The sequence below is a fragment of the Ranitomeya variabilis genome, chromosome 6 (assembly GCF_051348905.1).
Source record: "Ranitomeya variabilis isolate aRanVar5 chromosome 6, aRanVar5.hap1, whole genome shotgun sequence".
NCBI classification, from domain to species: domain Eukaryota; kingdom Metazoa; phylum Chordata; class Amphibia; order Anura; family Dendrobatidae; genus Ranitomeya; species Ranitomeya variabilis.
This window is the reverse complement of record NC_135237.1, coordinates 283,163,661-283,181,306: the sequence shown is the minus strand read 5'-3', so window position 1 is coordinate 283,181,306 and position 17,646 is coordinate 283,163,661. Positions and strand designations below refer to the sequence as shown.

Genomic DNA, 17,646 nt, shown 5'->3' with positions numbered 1-17,646 from the left:
ACTTACGCTCCAGGCCCTTGCCATGTCCAGGTTATGGTGTCCTAGGAGTAAATTAAAACAAAAGATGTATTGAATATATTGTGATTGCAAATCGGTTTTATAGCATTAAATGCAATGACTTCATATGTAATCATATAAGATTACAGGACAATCACACTAGGCTGCCATATGCACGCACACTACATTTTACATTTTACATCTGTAAACTGATACAAACAGCATTGCAAGTTTTTTTCAGGGAAATCTGCAGTACATTTCCTTTTGTACCCATCCATTAACAGATAAGGAATAGCTGAAGGGGTAGGAGATGAACAGGATACAGGGTGAGGTGTAGAATGCTCGGGCGCCCATTGCAGATGAGCAGAGGAGAAAGGATCCTACTAAAGCAAGTCAGTAAGTAGCTTAATACCTGCCTCGATTTAAGCTTCCCATGTACATGTTAGCACTGGAAAGGTGAGGGGCAGAAAAGATGTAGAATAAGGTTCCTCCTGGGTGTGGATGTTGAGGAATGGTGGACTCAGAAGCTCATTTCTAGTGCACTGTGGCCAAGTAGTTGAGTGATACATCTTGTAAGCAGTGGAATACCCACCAAGAATTAGTAACGTTTGTTAAAGTTCGTAAATACAAGCAATTTTGCAAATTACTACTTATTAACATTTTCAGCCATCCTTGAGATATTATCACTATTGTTTACAACTCAGTGCCTTGGAGACCGACCAACACTGCTAGATGGCAGAACATTGCTGTCAAGATCTTTTCCATTGAGCGCGTAAGAGCTGCTATGAAGCAGGCCAGGATAGCAGAAGTATATGGTTACCTCTTAAGCCAGGATTTTTTCAGCAGTGCATATAAGCTAGTCAGTAATGGTGGTCGGTTCCCTAGGCAATAAGCTGTAAAGAATGAAAAGTGTTAATATCTCAGTAACCGATGCAAATTTATATTAGTAAATAGCAAAAATGCACGTTTTTACAAGCACTATCAGAAAATATCCATCTATGAAGATGGGAGTAACCAGTTAATAGAAGTGCAGTTGTGCTCAAAAGTTTACATACCCTGGCAGAATATTTGTTTTCTTGGCCTTTTTTCAGAGAATATGAATGATAACACCAAAACTTTTTCTCCACTCATGGTTAGTGGTTGGGTGAAGCCATCTATTGTCAAACTACTGTGTTTTCTCTTTTTAAATCACAATGACAACCCAAAACATCCACATGACCCTGATCAAAAGTTCACATACCCTGGTGATTTTGGCCTGATAACAGGCACAGAAGTTGACGCAAATGGGTTTGAATGGCTACTACCTGTGACCTGTCTGCTTGTAATCAGTGTGTGTGCATAAAAGCGGAGTGAGTTTCTGGGATCCAGACAGACTCTTGCATTTTTCATCCAGCCACTGACGTTTCTGGATTTTGAGTCATGGGGAAAGCAAAAGAATTGTCAACGGATCTACAGTAAAAGGTAGTTGAACTGTATAAAAAAGGAAAGGGATGCAAAAAGATATCCAAGGAATTGATAATGCCAGTCAGCAGCGTTCAAACTGTGATTAACAAATGGAAAATCAGGGGCTCTGTAAAAATAAAACCACAGTCAGGTAGACCAACAAAAATGTCATCCACAACTGCCAGGAAAATTGTTCGGGATACAAAGAAAAACCCACAAATAACGTCAGCTGAAATACTGGACTCTCTGAAAACTAGCGGTGTAGCTGTTTCAAGGAGCACAATAAGGAACCACTTGAAGAAAAATGGGCTGCATGGACGAGTCGCCAGAAGGAAGCTATTACTGCGCAAATACCACAAAGTACAGTATCTTGACCACAATACGCAAAACAGCACAGAGACAAGCCTCAAAACTTGTGGAACAAGGTAATTTGGAGTAATGAGACCAAAATTGAACTTTTTGGCCACAACCATAAACGTTACATTTGGAGAGAGGTCAACCAGGCCTATGATGAAAGGAACACAATTCCTACTGTAAACCACGGAGGTGGATCACTGATGTTTTGGGGATGTGTGAGCTACAAAGGCACAGGAAACTTGGTCAAAGTTGAAGGAAAGATGAATGCAGCATGTTATCAGCAAATACTGAAGGCAAATTTGCACTCATCAGCCCGGAAGCTGTGTATGGGACGTACCTGGACATTCCAACATGACAACAATCCAAAACACAAAGCCAAGTCAACCTGTCATTGGCTACAGCAGAACAAAGTGAAGGGTCTGGAGTGGCCATCTCAGTCTCCTGACCTCAATATCATTGAGCCACTCTGGGGAGCTCTCAAGCGCGCAGTTCATTGTAGACAGCCCTGGAATTTACAGGAACTGAAGGCTTTTTGCCAAGAAAAGTGGGCATCTTTACTATCTGAGAAAATAAAGAACCTCATCCACAACTACCACATAAGACTTCAAGCTGTCATTGATGTTAGAGGGGGCAATACACACTATTAAGAAATGGAGCATGTGAACTTTTGATCAGGGTTATTTCAATGTTTTGGGTTGTCATTATGATTTAAAAAGAGAAATCACAGTAGTTTGACAATAAATGGCTTCACCCAACCACTAACCATGAGTGGAGAAAAAGTATATATATATGTGTGTTGCCCTCTTTATGCACTTAAGATGGCACATTCCCTGAGTTTTTCCAGCAAGATGCTGCACCACCACCTTATGGGTGTTAGAGCAGAGCATTCCTACAGTTTCTTGGAAAGTGGATTGGTCGTCGCGGGCCAGTTGAATGGCCGCCAAGGTCTCCCGACCTGACCCCCTTAGACTTTTATCTTTGGGGTCATATGAAGGCAATTGTCTGTGCTGTGAAGATACGAGATGTGCAGCATCTGAAACATGGGATACTAGAAGCCTGTGCTCGCATTTCTTCTGCGGTGTTGCCATCAGTGTGTCAAGAGTGGAAGAAGAGTGTTGCATTGACAATCCAACACAATGGGCAGCACTTGGGCACAATGGGGTCATCTGTCAGTGGAGAGTTGTTGTCCCCAATGTCTGCTACTTGACCTTGTTATAATGGACTGCTGTCTTAGAAATTTTAAGGACAAAGGCAACATGACGCTCACTGTGTCCCTCAGCTAGTAAAACCAGATTTGAGCTCTTCGTTTCCTCACTCAAGACTTTTCTTTTCAACTCCTTTGGCATGGTTTAAAGTTATTTTTTCATTCCTATTACTTTTGGGATATTACTACCACTTGTTTTGCCATCCTGCTTGTCCTATTGCAAGAGGATTGGTTGGAATTCAACTGACACTGGAATGAAATGGCTGTCAGACATGTAGAGAAGCTGATTTTTATAAAGCTGTGCAGTTGTCTCTTAATTTTTGTTAGTGCTTTATATATAAAGCTCTGGCAAAAATTAAGGCACCACTACATATCTATATCCATACATTATATAGATTAGTGTGTGATATATGTTTCGATGTGAGGCATCAGTTTTAATAAGAGTTTCAGTGCAGAAATGCTGCAATTCTATACTTAAAAACGCAACTGTGGGCTTTTTTTAATCCATTCAACTCACAGTGGGAACAGGGTCTCTGCTCAAAAAAAGAAGGAAATTAACACAATGTTAACATGAGAACATGGCCTCAGCTGTACTTGAAAGCCCTCATGAATAGAGTGAACCAGCTCTCAAAACAAACAATAAGATATGGGATGAAGAGTAAGTGTTTACTAAACCGAGTTATTGAGCTCTTATAAAAGGTACATGTAACTTAGGAATAAAAGGTTACAAATTATACCACATCAGCCAAAAAAAATTGTCAAGTCCATGCTGTAAACTACTAAACTGTAAATAAAGTCTAAACTACGAATTGTGACTAAAATACTGTACTATATGTACCATTTATGTCTTATACCCATACAGGGAACAAAGCAAAAATAACAGTACCACTCTGCTTTGATGAACTGCTTTGATGAACTGTTAAAATCTCATAAGCATTTACGCATAGTATGATTTTACAATAGTGCTCATGTAACTCAGTATTCCCATCTGGTCGCAGTGTTTAAAGAGGTTGTCCGCTACTTTTTCCATTGATGAATTATTCTTCGGATAGGTCATCAATGTCTGATCAGTCTGGGTCAGACACCTGACACCTCTACCGATCACATACTGTAGTGCTTTACAGAAATTATCATCACTGTCCCAATTGGGACCCCCAATATATATTTTTCCTCTATCAGTATGTCTTTGTAGTGTGAGAGGAAATCGGAGTACCGGGAGGAAATACACACGGAAAACAGGGTTGGTTGGGGGACATACAAATCCCTTTTGTATTGTGTCCAGGGTGGGATTTGAATCTAGGACCCCAGTGCTAACCACTGAGCCACCGTGAACATGACTAGCACACAAACTTTTGTGCCTACACTGAATGCCTGTAAGCTATAGGTGAGATCCTGGAAAAGGAGCCATCTAACAGGATCCGTGTGTGTGTGAAATAAACACTGTGATTGCTCTGTAACATTCCGAATACAAGCAGCGTGCTAACCTACAAAGCAAACAGCAGAAGAAGGGCTCGAGCTTCCTCCTCAGGATGGGCTCACAGAATAGCGCACAATCCGATCACACACAGTGACCAGAACAGAAGGAGTTAAACCCCAGCTAATACGGCCGCAGTAATAGGAGCTCTGCTCTAGGGAAAGGCCAAAGCTCTGCTCTTTGTGGCTATTTGTTTGGTAAACAAGCTGCATTACAGTCCGGGGATTTTACACAGTCCCATAAGCCAAAATGGCTTCTCGCTATTTATTTCTCTACTCAAATAGTGACTCAGAGACCGCAGGGATTTCTTCCAGTTGTCCCACCTGCCCAGATGGTGCAAAAGTAATCTAGTCAAACAGAACACGGGTATTGTCCATTTCCCATGAAGCTTTCTATTAACTATATACAGATGCTGTCTAAGAATTCTGAATAATTTACAGCAGGTTACTCTGAAATACTGCACATATAGTAATAGACATTATAAAAGTAGGAAGCAACATGAAAATATGTGCCGAGACGGAGGGCTGGGTAGAGTTGGCTGAAAGCGTTGGTTTAAAGCACCACTCCAGCGTTTTGTTTTTTTATTTCAGCGCTGTAGTGGTGCCACTAATCTGAGGTCCCGAACCCTTGTCTAATACTTACTAGCTGCAATCTTCAGCTATTCCGGATGCCTCTCCAGTCATCTCGTTACCCCAGCTTTTGACTGACCAGAAGTCTGAGGAAATCGTCACAAGATCTCAATTTAAGTCATTCTGGCTCTCATAGACTCACACTGACTCAGACTCCCCAGCAAACACTGGAGAAATTCAGCAGGTCACAGCCTGCTACGCTGATTAATGATGAAGACAGTGACTGGTGAGTATAAGACCAGGAGCAGGGAACCTCTAAAACCATTTTGCTTTATTTACCATCCATTAGAACTTATTAACACGTCCGTTTTCTATCAGTATTTGTAGGCCAAAACCAGGAGTGTCTTCAGGACACAGAACAGATTTGAAGCTGTTAGTTCCACTCCTGATTTTAGCTTAAAAATACTGACAGTGGATAAAAACTAATGCCATAATGCGGAAGTAATTTGTGGTAAGGTTAGGCTTCTGTTTAATTAATGCAATTAATGAATGAGGTTTCTTTATGCTCTTCAAGTCTCGTTTATTGGTGGCATGATGTAGACGTCTGACCTCATTGTAGAAAAACAAAAATACAACATGGTATAAGAAGGAAGATGACCTACCATTTTGTTGGGGTATCTCAAAACTACTGGTTGTACGGGGACACCAGGAATAAATGCACCTAGGGGATGAGAAAAGTATACAGTCGACATTGAAATAGAAATGTACAAGCCATAACTAACAAAATACATGCATTTAATCCTCTGGATAGAATCATTAAAGCGTTTGCTCTCTTTCTCCTGTCCGATAAATAGGGCGCCCCAGAACTACAAATAAGAGTCCTGAGGGCTTGAAAACCTGACTGTTCACAGCACAGCTCTGCATGGGTCAGTACAAGACTGCCACTGATAACTGACTGTAACAAGGCAAGCACCATTGCATAACTGCTCGTTTAGAATTAAATTAATGGCACATTAAACTTTATTTGCAAAAAAAAGGTTATTGTACAATTTGGATATTAGAAATACTGAAAAAAAAATACTCTGGATACATAGTTCGAATCGGATATATTCATGAGGAAAGTGCGCTAGTAGCGGCTCCTAGGATGTTGTCTACACGTATAAACAGGAGCAAGTCACTACAGGGGGAAACAGGGTAGGCAGGGCAATGGGGGGCACGCTCCAGATATATACATAAGACTGTCTCTCAAATACTTTAGGTTGCTGGGAATAAGGACCTGTAGATGCAATCAGCTGCTCGTACAATGGCACCATAAAAAGAGAAAAAAACACATTAAATCTAAAGCAAAATTCTATTTAGTAAACCTAAAAATGCTAATTGTCCCAATTCCTAATCTAAATTATGGGTCATATATGAAATCTGTCATTTCTAGCCTGATCTGATTTCATGACTCCAAAAGCATAGCACGATATGACTGTACAATCAGGACCAACTGTGAACTATGCCATCGGTTCTGGTAGACAATCCTCAATGGCCCAGAGTCCGATTCATCACATTGTATTAAAGAAATGTTCCTACAGACAGAGGCTATAGCTTGGCGATGAAAAAGGATTCATACTTTTTTTTTACCCTGTGTGTTCTAAAATAGCAGGAATAGTTCTTGCTTCCAAAGAACACATCAGGTCAAAGAAATTAATCTAAAGTATCACTTTGGAGCAAGATATTTGATTTTATAAAGAAGATTAGTGACGCAGAGCTCCTGTCTACTTGCCGAAGCTCAGCTTATCTACTCAGCATTTTCAGGCCTGGAAATATAAAGGAGTCAGACTTCATACACACTGTCGGAGGAGGCCCATCTGACCGCACAATTAAGCGAGAAATTCATCCCTATCCAGTACCCTAAGTAAACACAAACCCATGAAAGAATAAGGATCCTATTGTAAAGTAAAAGGTGATTATTTTTTATACTACATTGTATAACTCTATGCTAAACATTTCAGATTACAATGAATAATGTCTTAAAAAAATAGCAAAAGGAGAAAGCATAAAGTAAGCAATTCTAGGGTCTAATAGGCAAGTAATAATTTGAGCTACGTCAATAACTAAGTAGCTATATTCTACTTTGTAGGCTTGAGAAAAATAAAAATAACCTAAATGATTCTCACTCGTGGCATAAAGTTTGTTGCTGTAAAGGAGAATTTTCCAACGATCCTTCATAGGACGTACTTCAGAAAATGCCTATTTGAGCCAACATGTACCATAAGTAGGGCACCAAGTTAGCAGAGAGATCTGACACTATACACAGGAGTATGCTCACCAGACTAACTATGCAAGACACAGGCACAATATGTGTTTAGGGCGATATGTAGTGCATGTGGCTGCTGTGTCAACCTGGAGCAAAAAAAAATAAAAAATCTGGAAAATCAGAGCAGAATAATTCAGGGCTTAATTAAGGCGCTGCCACCATCAAGTTAAAGACTAGATTGTAAATATTTCATGTGTGATGGATGAAAAGAATTATTAAAACGTGCTCCACGTTCCACAGTTGGTCTCACCACTTCAGATATATTACCCGATACTGTAAAATGGTTGGAATAACCTTCGGATACACAGTATGTTTTATACAGAACTTTTAAGGTGGATATACATAACTTAAATGGATTCTCAGAGAAATGTGATAAGATAAATACTTTTAAATACTAAACTATTTATAATACCTTTATTTAGCAAAAAGGTATGCCTTATCTACTGCACTCTGTCAGGTTTTTAAAGATTGGAATAGAATGATAGGGTTAATTCTGCGCCATGGGTCTGAAGCAGCCTTGCACCTTTTATTAGTTGTGGTCACACAAACATACCAGGTGAGTACCATTTCCTTTAGTCCCGCAAATTTGCTGCCTCGGAGTAACCCTGATCTCCTTCACACCACATATCCAAGCCCTTCAACTTCTTGCTAACTCCAACTCAAAAATATTTACTGGATTTGTACATTCCTTACCCAAGAATCTGCAAAAACACTAGTGCATGCAGTCATCATCTCCGGCCTCGACTCCTGCAACCTCCTGCTCCATGGCCTCCCTTCTAATACTCTCGCACCCCTCCAATCTATTCTAAATTCAGCTGCCTGGTTAATAACCTGTCCCCCCGCTATGCCCCAGCCTCTCCTCTCTGCCAATCAATTAACTGGCTTTTAACACAGACCCCATTCTAGAGATAACCACGGCACAACTGTATAATGGTGCACAAGTAGGATCCAATCTCCTTTAAGGATACACAAGTAACTGGGCACTCAGTCTCAGAGTGAATGAAATTGGAATCATATCAGATTCCATGTCCACTGCTGGTTCAAACAGACGCTCATGGAGTGACCCAGGGGATAAAATGCAATCAGATATCTTTTCAACTGGACAATAGGCACACTGAGGCAGGTCTAATGCAGACCTAAACATTTGTGACCCTTGTTTTGTATATTATATCATTTATTTAATTTAATCTACTCTGACTGCCAAGTTTTCATAAGTATCAAAACCCTTATGACATAAAACATCCGCAACCTATCTCCGTCATCTTTGACCTGTTCTCCCGCTATTTACTGGCACTAAACCTCTGATCCTCACAAGATCTCCTTCTCTACTCTCCATTTCCCACAATCACATTCAAGATTTTTCCCGAGCATCCCCCCTAGTAAGGAACTCTCTACCCCAACCAATCAGACTCTTGCCTACTGTAGAAACCTTCAAAAGGGCTCTGAAGACCTACCTCTTCCGACAAGTCTACAACTTGCAGTAACCCTCGTTCTACCAAACCGCTTCACAACTTCTCTACCCTCGCCTACTGCATTCCAACCCATCCCTTGTAGACTGAGCCCTCGCCGACACGGTCCTCTCTCCTCTAGTGCCAGTCAGTGACTTGTATTGTTCATGATTACTGAACTTGTTTTTTTATTATGTATACCTTTTCATATCATATGTAAAGCGCCATGGGAAAAAAAAAAATATATATATACACAGTATATATGTTCAAAGCTGTAAATATTGAAAATTTTATGTATTTGTCCATAAAAGTTCAAAAAATTATGAAATGTGTATAATAGTACTTCAGTAACCATTGCAACATCTGCCTGAAAGATCTAAAAACACTGGAGCAGCAATCTTTAGGAAAAATACATTTTTCCAGTCTCAAAAGATTCTCAAGATTCAGAGATTGAGGAATTAATGTGCACAAGGGACAAAGCCAACGGTCAGTATTGGATGCTAATGATCTATGGGTCATTAGGCAGCATTGAAATAAAAAGAGGCATGATTTGCTCTTGCAAATCACTGCATGGGTCAGGAATACCTACAGAAATCATTGGAGAACAGAGTTTGATATGCAATTCACAAACAAAAGTTAAAGCTCTATCATGCAAAGGAAAAAAAAAAGTAATGCATCAACAATTCAGAAATGCTGCAGTCTTCTCTGGTCCAGAGAGCATTTTGAATGGAGGCAAAACGGAAAACTGAATCAAAATGTGAAATTCTTCATGGAAAACATGGAAAGTCCTGTGGGCTCAAGAGCAGAGGGACCATCCAGCTTGTTATCTGCTTACAGTAGAAAAGCCTGCGTCTTGCTCTGATTTTTTAATCAGATAGATTATATATACGGTATATATATATATATATACACATATACATATATACACACACACGATATTAGCCATCTTCCCTTGGACATCTGATAACTTATTTAAAATCCACTTTTATTAGAATGCATTTAAATCACTAGCAGATCCACATTTCAAAAGTTATTACCCCAATGCAGGTGTTGCACTTTAAATGACAAAAAAAAAACAACACAACGATCTTCAGGACAAGAGATAAATTATGATCTCTGGTGGCCCTAGGATCATTAGAGGGATGATCCAGAGCCCACTGCACACTGTGGTGAGACGTAGAGATGGAGCAGCACTTTTATCTTTTTCTGTCCTATATTGTAAGGCATTAGAGAGAATAATGTAGTAGAGCACACCAGCAATGTGATGTCTCTCTAGTATTATTTTTTATTATTTTATTTAGTTTTTAGATCCTTAAGATTCATGAAAAAGGAATGTGAAGGCATGTGATTCTCATGCAATTACTTTCAGGTTTTGTAACAATGTAAAACATCATATAAATCACAGGCTTCATCAGAAACCAATTCCGCAGATTACCTGCTAGATTATTTACAGACTCCGTTCAGTTAGTTATTTTTTTCTCATCATCATTTTATTTTAGTGCCAGGAATGAGAGCCAGAAAAAATGCCAACATAGTAAAACTATTGTGTCTATTTGTGCTGATGATTGTATTATTTCAACGAGGGGAAGCTGTAGATGCGACATCAGTTTAAATGTAACCAAAAAAAGCTTTGATCGCTACCATTCATTCCAGATCGGGGCTGCGTTGTACAATACTTGCTATTTGTATTAGTTGTTTCAGAGTATACAAAACATTTCCTGAACATGTTACATATCCATAGCTTGACTTTAGGGTATGTTCACATGTTGCATTTTTTTAGGTGTGGTTTTGCCACAAAAAAAAAAACAAACAAACAAAAAAAAAAATGCAGCCAAAAAAAACCCAAAACAAGATGTTTCACTTTTCCAGTCAAGAAGCACATTTCTGATGTCAGCAACAAATACTTGACGTGTGCACATAACCTTAGGTGCGCTGCACTTGGGCCACGGCAGATTTAGAAGACAGCACCCTTAATTATGGATACTGAATTTGCATGCTAAACCCTTTAGCAACCAGTAGTCCCAAATTTCAGCAAATTTTCGACTCACTATAATAGTAAAACAGGTAAACATGTAATGCATTAAAGGGATAAAGTGAGGCACTCTTCACAGTAAAATTACAGTCTAGTCAATAACTGGTGTCCTGAGTGTGGTCCCCCTCATATAATCGATATGCCCTAAATAAGACTCATGGAAATGGGTTGACCCGAGTAGATATTACCTTAAAAGCACAACTCAAATATTAAAAGTTATTATTTGTATGTTTGGATTGGTCAAAGGAATGCAATGATTGTATGGCATTTGCTGACATTTATTTAATAATGGGAAAGGTTCTGAATAGTTAATAATATAAAACTGTCAAAAATAATGCCTTCTATGGGTTGAAAATAAGTTTCCACTCACAGAAGTATCCATGAATGTGAACTGCTTTACAGTCACAGACTATTATAGCTCTTCTAGTAAACTCCAGGTGTTCCCACTCTGGATTAATATATCTTCCTAATGCACATAAGAGATAATATTGGCAGACCTCAACAGTATGAAGACTCCCATAAACATTAGACTAATGTCGGTCGAATCCACTCATAAAAAAGGGTTTGGACATTAGTCTAATGTGAATAAGAGCCTCAAACAGTTATAATTGTCTGGGGAGTTACAGGGATATTCTCAAAGTTGAGCAGCTTGGAGCTATGTAGTCTCCTTGCTTCCTTGTGGCTTGAAGGGTGGGCACTACTTGAATGACAGATCTGATCCAAGAGCTTTGTCCTGCTACTACTCATTATTGATTTGTCAATGTTTGCTCTGAGTCTACACTGATCATACTAGGGTTGGCATATAGAGATAAAGGTGAATTTGAACAAGCACATATCTCAGGAAGTTAAAGCAGTGATTAGGAGAACTGCTCTGGAAGCTGATGATGTTAGGTGTTGAGGCCTAGTGATTTTACAGGACTGATAACCACTCAGAAGCTGAGAGAGGGGGAAGCAAGTGAGCAACTAACTGCTGTACATACAAACTGCCTCTTCAGAAAGAAAGAGGACTTGAACTCTATAGCGCCACCTGTTGGAAGTAGCGATCCTACAAGTCACAATCAACCCTTTAACGAGTCTTGCAATATGACTTGGGATAAAAGCCAAATCAGAACCTCATTTGCAGATATGGTGTTTCGGGCTGTTGGCCCTCATCAGTGCAAAGTACGAGAACTGATTTGGCTAGGTGAGAGGCTCTGGACTGGGGTCTAAGGGGTAAGGTTTCTCCTTGTGGAGAGTGACATACCAGCACCAGCTCTGACTTGTCAAGGTAAGGAGGCTTATTCACCGTGCAATGCTTGGTGCTAATTGCCTCTTCAGAGAGGAAGACTACTTAAACTCTATAGCACCACCTTTTAGATCTACCCTTTAAAGCAGGGGTGTGGAACCTTTTTTCTGCCAAGAGCCATTTTGAATTTTATAATAGCGTTTGGGGGCCATATAAAATTATTTACTTAAAAATTAGCCAACTATATTTATTCAAACATTTCAATAACTCCCACCTAATATGATGACTGGAATGACTTCTTTGGTGAGGCGTGCAGATGTTGGAAGGCATTGATAATGTTGCTACTTGCAACTGGTTTTCTAAATTTGCATCAGTCAGTCTTGAGCTAAGTTGACACTTTGCGATAGAAAGTTATGAAAAAAACTACTCACAGCAATAAGCATGTATGTGCCCCCCACAAAGCCCTCTAATATGTGTGTGTCACCCCTCAATGACCATCTCATGTAACAACACATAAGACCTGGGTGTGTCAATAGGTTACATGAGATTGGCATAGAGGGCGGCACAGACAAACACTACTCACCATGAAAAATGTAGGTGCCATACAGTGCCATTCTCATGTTACATGGCACTACATCCAGACCTCATTATATATGCTGTGAGATGGGCACTGAGGGTGGTACATACACTATTACCACATCCACCAGTCATTATACATTAGATGGGCACTGAGGGTGGCACAAACATATTACATGGTAAAAGGTGTTTGCCACTCTGTGCCAATTCACTGTACTATTTCAGCAATCCACCCCCTCTGTATGCAACGTTACACGAGGCGGGCATTTAGAATGGCACATACATTGTGAGAGATGGCTGCAGGTGCCACGCCTAGTGCCCATCTCATTGCAGGATACACACATCATTATGTAACCACTGGCATGCTATGCCAATCTCAGTGCCCATCTGACATCTTATGCCCCCACCCCCTCATTATGCAGTATGTCATACAAGGTGGACACTGAGGGTGGACCACATATATGTGGCATGGTGGGGGGTAAATAGACACCTCTCCTTATGTAAGAAGCATGTGCCATTCTCACTGCCCACCACATGTAACATGCCACCAATCATATCCAGCCATTATGCCACCTGCATGTTCCACCCTGGATGCCCCCAACTGACACGAGCTGCAGAGCGGGCAGTCTCCCTCATCTTACCGGCTAATGCTGAGCGTTAATCCCCGGCAGTGCTCAGCTTCCCCAGGACAGCCGGTCCTCCCAGCAGCCTCCAGGCCTCCTCCTCTCCTGCACCACAGCGCAGACAATGGCGTGGACCATGCCCCACTGTTCAGCACGCCCTCTGTTGGCCAGAGATCGGACGTGCGCAGCTCAGACTTGTATATTTCGCCGGTCTATGGCGTTACTGTGTCTTGTCCCAGCACCCGCTATTCTACATGAATCTACACTGTAAAAAGTGGCAAAGTAGCTGTGGGCTGCACCAGATGATATCGCGGGCCGTATACGGCCCTCGGGCCAGATGTTCCCCACCCCTTCTTTAAAGAGTCTTGCAATATGACTTAGGAAAAAGTAAAATCAGAATCTTAATTTGCTGTAAATGTTGTATAGAAATTAATGGTCTGTGGAGCGCTGACTGTGAAGCTAGGAATTAACTTCTCTCCTGGAATGTGACTAAGGCCAGGGATCACACTTGCGAGTTGAATGCGAGAAACTCACGCGAGTCTCTCGCATCAAGTCACGGCACTGCCGATGGCACTCGGGACCAGAGTTTGCGGCTGCATGTATTTCTATGCTCCAGTCCCGAGTGCCAGAGGCAGTGCCGGGACGTGATGCGAGAGACTCATAGTAACAGTTATCAAGGCCAAAAATAGACATTTGTCCATCCAGTTGAGCCTATATTCCATCAGAATAAATCCCCAGATCTACGTCCTTCTAAATAACCTAATAACTGTAAGATACAATATTGTTACTCTCCAGGAAGACATCCAGGCCTCTCTTGAACCCCTTGAATGAGTTCGTCATCACCACCTCCTCAGGCAAGGAATTCTAGATTCTCACTGCCCTAACAGTAAAGAATCCTCTTCTATGTTGGTGGAAAAACCTTCTCTCCTCCAGACGCAGAGAATGCCCCCTTGTGACTGTCGTCTTGGTATAAATAGATCCTCGGAGAGATATTTGTATTGTCCCCTTATATACTTATACATGGTTCTTAGATCGCCCCTCAGTCATCTTTTTTCTAGACTAAATAATCCTAATTTGTATTCTCTCTGGGTATTGTAGTTCCCCCATCCCCTTTATTAATTTTGTCGCCCTCCTTTTTACTTGTTCTAGTTCCATTATATCCTTCTTGAGCACTGAGTTTCTTGCATTGAACTCGCAAGTGTGACCCCAGCTTACTACAAATGCTCCAGACTCTGAAGGCCAAGCTCCTTGGAAAGAAGTTTACACTATGCAAGATAAAAGCTCTCACTGCAAGAGAATTAAAAAGCAAGTCAATTGCAAACTTGCTTATTTCATGCTGTCTAAATAGATAAAGCAATTTAATAACATGACAGTAGTCCTTTAAGGATCCAGCATGTCCAGTTTCGGACTACTTGACCCTTTTGTTCTCCCTGAGATAAGTTGTCGTCAGACTTATCTGGCAGGAGTGGTCTCACGAATAACACAAGAGCACTTGGCAGAATTAAAGCTCCTGTGTATGAAGAGAAATCAGAAAAAGCTGACGTCCAAACGATTGGCCGAACTATCATTACAATGACGGCCATCTAATGTTTATGGGGGATTTTAGCATCACTATCCAGGATAAAAATTAGTATTTTTTCTTTTATATACCTAAAAACTGTACCTTCATTTTCTTACCAAATACTAAACTTAAATACAAGAAAAACTTAGCTTCCCACAGTTACTACATTATTTAACATAGAACATATATCAGCCGTCGTTATGTAGTTAATGTTTCCACCACCCTCCCACTGCTGAACACGTCTGCACAACAAACATTTTTTGCTCAACTATATCAACTTTCACTGAGCACACAGCGTAACAAATAGCATCAGAAGTGTCTAACAATGGATGAGTCTAAAGAACCAAAATGTCACAAATGGACAAATATTAGCAATCCGCTATAATGAACTGTTCTTCAAAAATGCACAATGAGTAAATAGTAACAAACTGGGGTAAATATCACCAATACCTAAGTGGGTGAAAAAAGATGTTCTACAGCCCAGTCACTAGTATGAAATATTCTATCTAGACTTTATAGAGTCACTGCAGACCTACATTATAACCAGGCAATCAGACAGTGAGCCTGATTCATTACATGCACATTCCCATCCTACCAGGTTTGAAGGTAATCAGGCAGGATCTGTTGGTGCATGTTCCTTCTGGGAAGATCATAACCTTTAAGAAAAAAAAGTGTGTTAAAAACCTATATCATCAGACAAAAAGTGAAATATTGCTGCTTAGCAGTTTCTCTTTACTCCATTACTTCTATGGCAAGGAAAAAAATACTTAAAGTGTCACGCAGGTGGTCTGTTACAATAATGAGATTGCAACCTATTAGGAGAAAACATGAGACCCTTTCCTTTAAAGGCAATCTGTTAGTAGAAACATTCCTCCTAAGCAATCTATATGGGCAGGTAAGTCAAAGGAAGCTGAATAAAATGATATCTTGATATCTGCAATTTGATGCATTATTCCAGTGATATCTACGTTGATTCTTATATGTAAATTAGCCATTCCAGGCTATAAGCCGGACAATATTCTCCATGAGAAACTGACTCTGGAACCAACGTTCTAAATAAAAGGGGCACTACCAGTGTGATATATAATGGCCGCTCTGGGCTCTCCTGATCGCATAGCAGAGCTGTGTGTGGTTATAACTGACACATCTGCAGGTTCCCCTAGCTTCCAGCTCACAGGTAGATAAGATTGCAATACAGCATAGCTGCGGCCAATGTGATTGTAAGTAGACAGTTCTACTGCTCCTATGTTAGTTACTTGTCTCACACTGGTAACTGTGCCATTCATTTAAACTAAGCCCTAAAGGCAGATTCACATGTCTCACATCTTAAATCACTGGGGGGTACCCATCAGCTGGACACTAATCAGCTAATTGCCAAAGCTCCTTTCTAACAAAAAGGGATTGTCTAAAGTTGACAACCGCTTGGACAATATTTGACATACCTGTGGCCAAATACCATTTGAGTGGGCTCGTCTTCTGATTTCTTCCACTGTTTTTTTCCTAGAATCTTGATCAGAGCGAGAAACAAACACTGGTCGAATATAGTTAATTAAAGCTGAAAGAAAAACAAAATTAAAAAAAGGCAGAAATTACTCTGTTTAGTCTTTTAATAGTCAATTTTTTAAACAAATTTCAAATTTATAGTTACCATGGTAATGGGAAATATCAAAAACTCTACATATAAACTAACAAAGTAATAACTGGATTAAAATGTAAGCAGAAAACAAAAATGTCCTGAATTTTGTTGAAATGCTTCCTTTTAGCGCTGATAAAAGCCATCATTATTTAGAACACCATTTAGCTTTGTTTAATCAAATGAAGATGGTTTTGGTCTATTAACTTCCTCAAGAATCTGTCCTCTTGTTGGTTTCATTTGGAATCTTTCCAAGTTTCTGCACGAAGGGATTGCTAAAGTGGTCAGAAAGTATTTCAAACGGTTAGCTCAGAGGAGAAGATTGTACAAGCGTGATGTGTTTCCATTGTAATGTCTAGTGCTTGGGATTGCACCACAATTGGTAACATGTAGTAACTGAGCTACCAACATGGGAGCTGCAATGGAGCAATCTCTGTGTACATGCATGTGTGGAAGTATGTATGTATGTATGTATGTATGTATGTATGTATGTATGTATGTATGTATGTACTATATCTGCACAATGTGCTGACTAGAGACTTTGATATATTGCTTCCTATAAAGAGAGAGTACCATCCTATCTATGCTATATCATAATAAACAACATGTAATGCATATAAATGTATTTAATAGGTGAATCATGATATATACTTGTTTACATGCAGCCATAACCATGGTTGTGCTCCCAATCTTTTTACAGTAGTTTTTCTGATATGTGTGTCCCCTTTCCCCTTACATCTTATATGTAATTGTACAATCAATAAATGGAGTAATAATTTACAGCTTTGGACCACAATATTGTTTCTTTCTTTCCTTTTTGCCTCTATGTAGGTAGATATGTAGGTCGATATGTACCGTAAGTAGATATGCATGCATTTGAATTTGCAGCCATTCAAAACTTCAGATTTGAGAGATTTACTTATCCCAGAATACCAAGATTAATAAATGTCAAGCTATATACACAAGTGAAATGTTTCTAGCCCAAGACCTTCACAACAATTATTTAAGGAGAAGTTTATTACTGCTATGGCATACCTCCCAAACTTTCAATTCCTATTCGCAAGTTCTGGGCTCGTCCTGTAAAGAACATTACCTAACCGCATGATAGCAGATAAAGTATGATCACTGGGGGCCTGACAGCTGGGACCCAACCGATTAAAGACCACTTGTTATTAGAAATGGGAGAATCGATTCGCTGG

The 17,646-nt window shown here is 40.0% G+C and overlaps 1 protein-coding gene across 2 annotated transcripts in view; it reads right to left on the bottom strand.

Moving 5' to 3' along the window:
• The window catches only part of LPCAT1 (lysophosphatidylcholine acyltransferase 1), a 159,408-nt gene that overhangs the window by 44,252 nt on the left and 97,510 nt on the right, over positions 1 to 17,646 (bottom strand). For both annotated transcript variants that reach the window (XM_077269695.1, XM_077269696.1), the window contains exons 4-7: positions 16,257 to 16,369; positions 15,410 to 15,470; positions 5,707 to 5,765; positions 7 to 41 (exon numbers count right to left, since the gene is read on the bottom strand). In XM_077269695.1, coding sequence (XP_077125810.1) covers positions 7 to 41; positions 5,707 to 5,765; positions 15,410 to 15,470; positions 16,257 to 16,369 — 268 coding nt within the window. The remainder of the gene's footprint in view (positions 1 to 6; positions 42 to 5,706; positions 5,766 to 15,409; positions 15,471 to 16,256; positions 16,370 to 17,646) is intronic.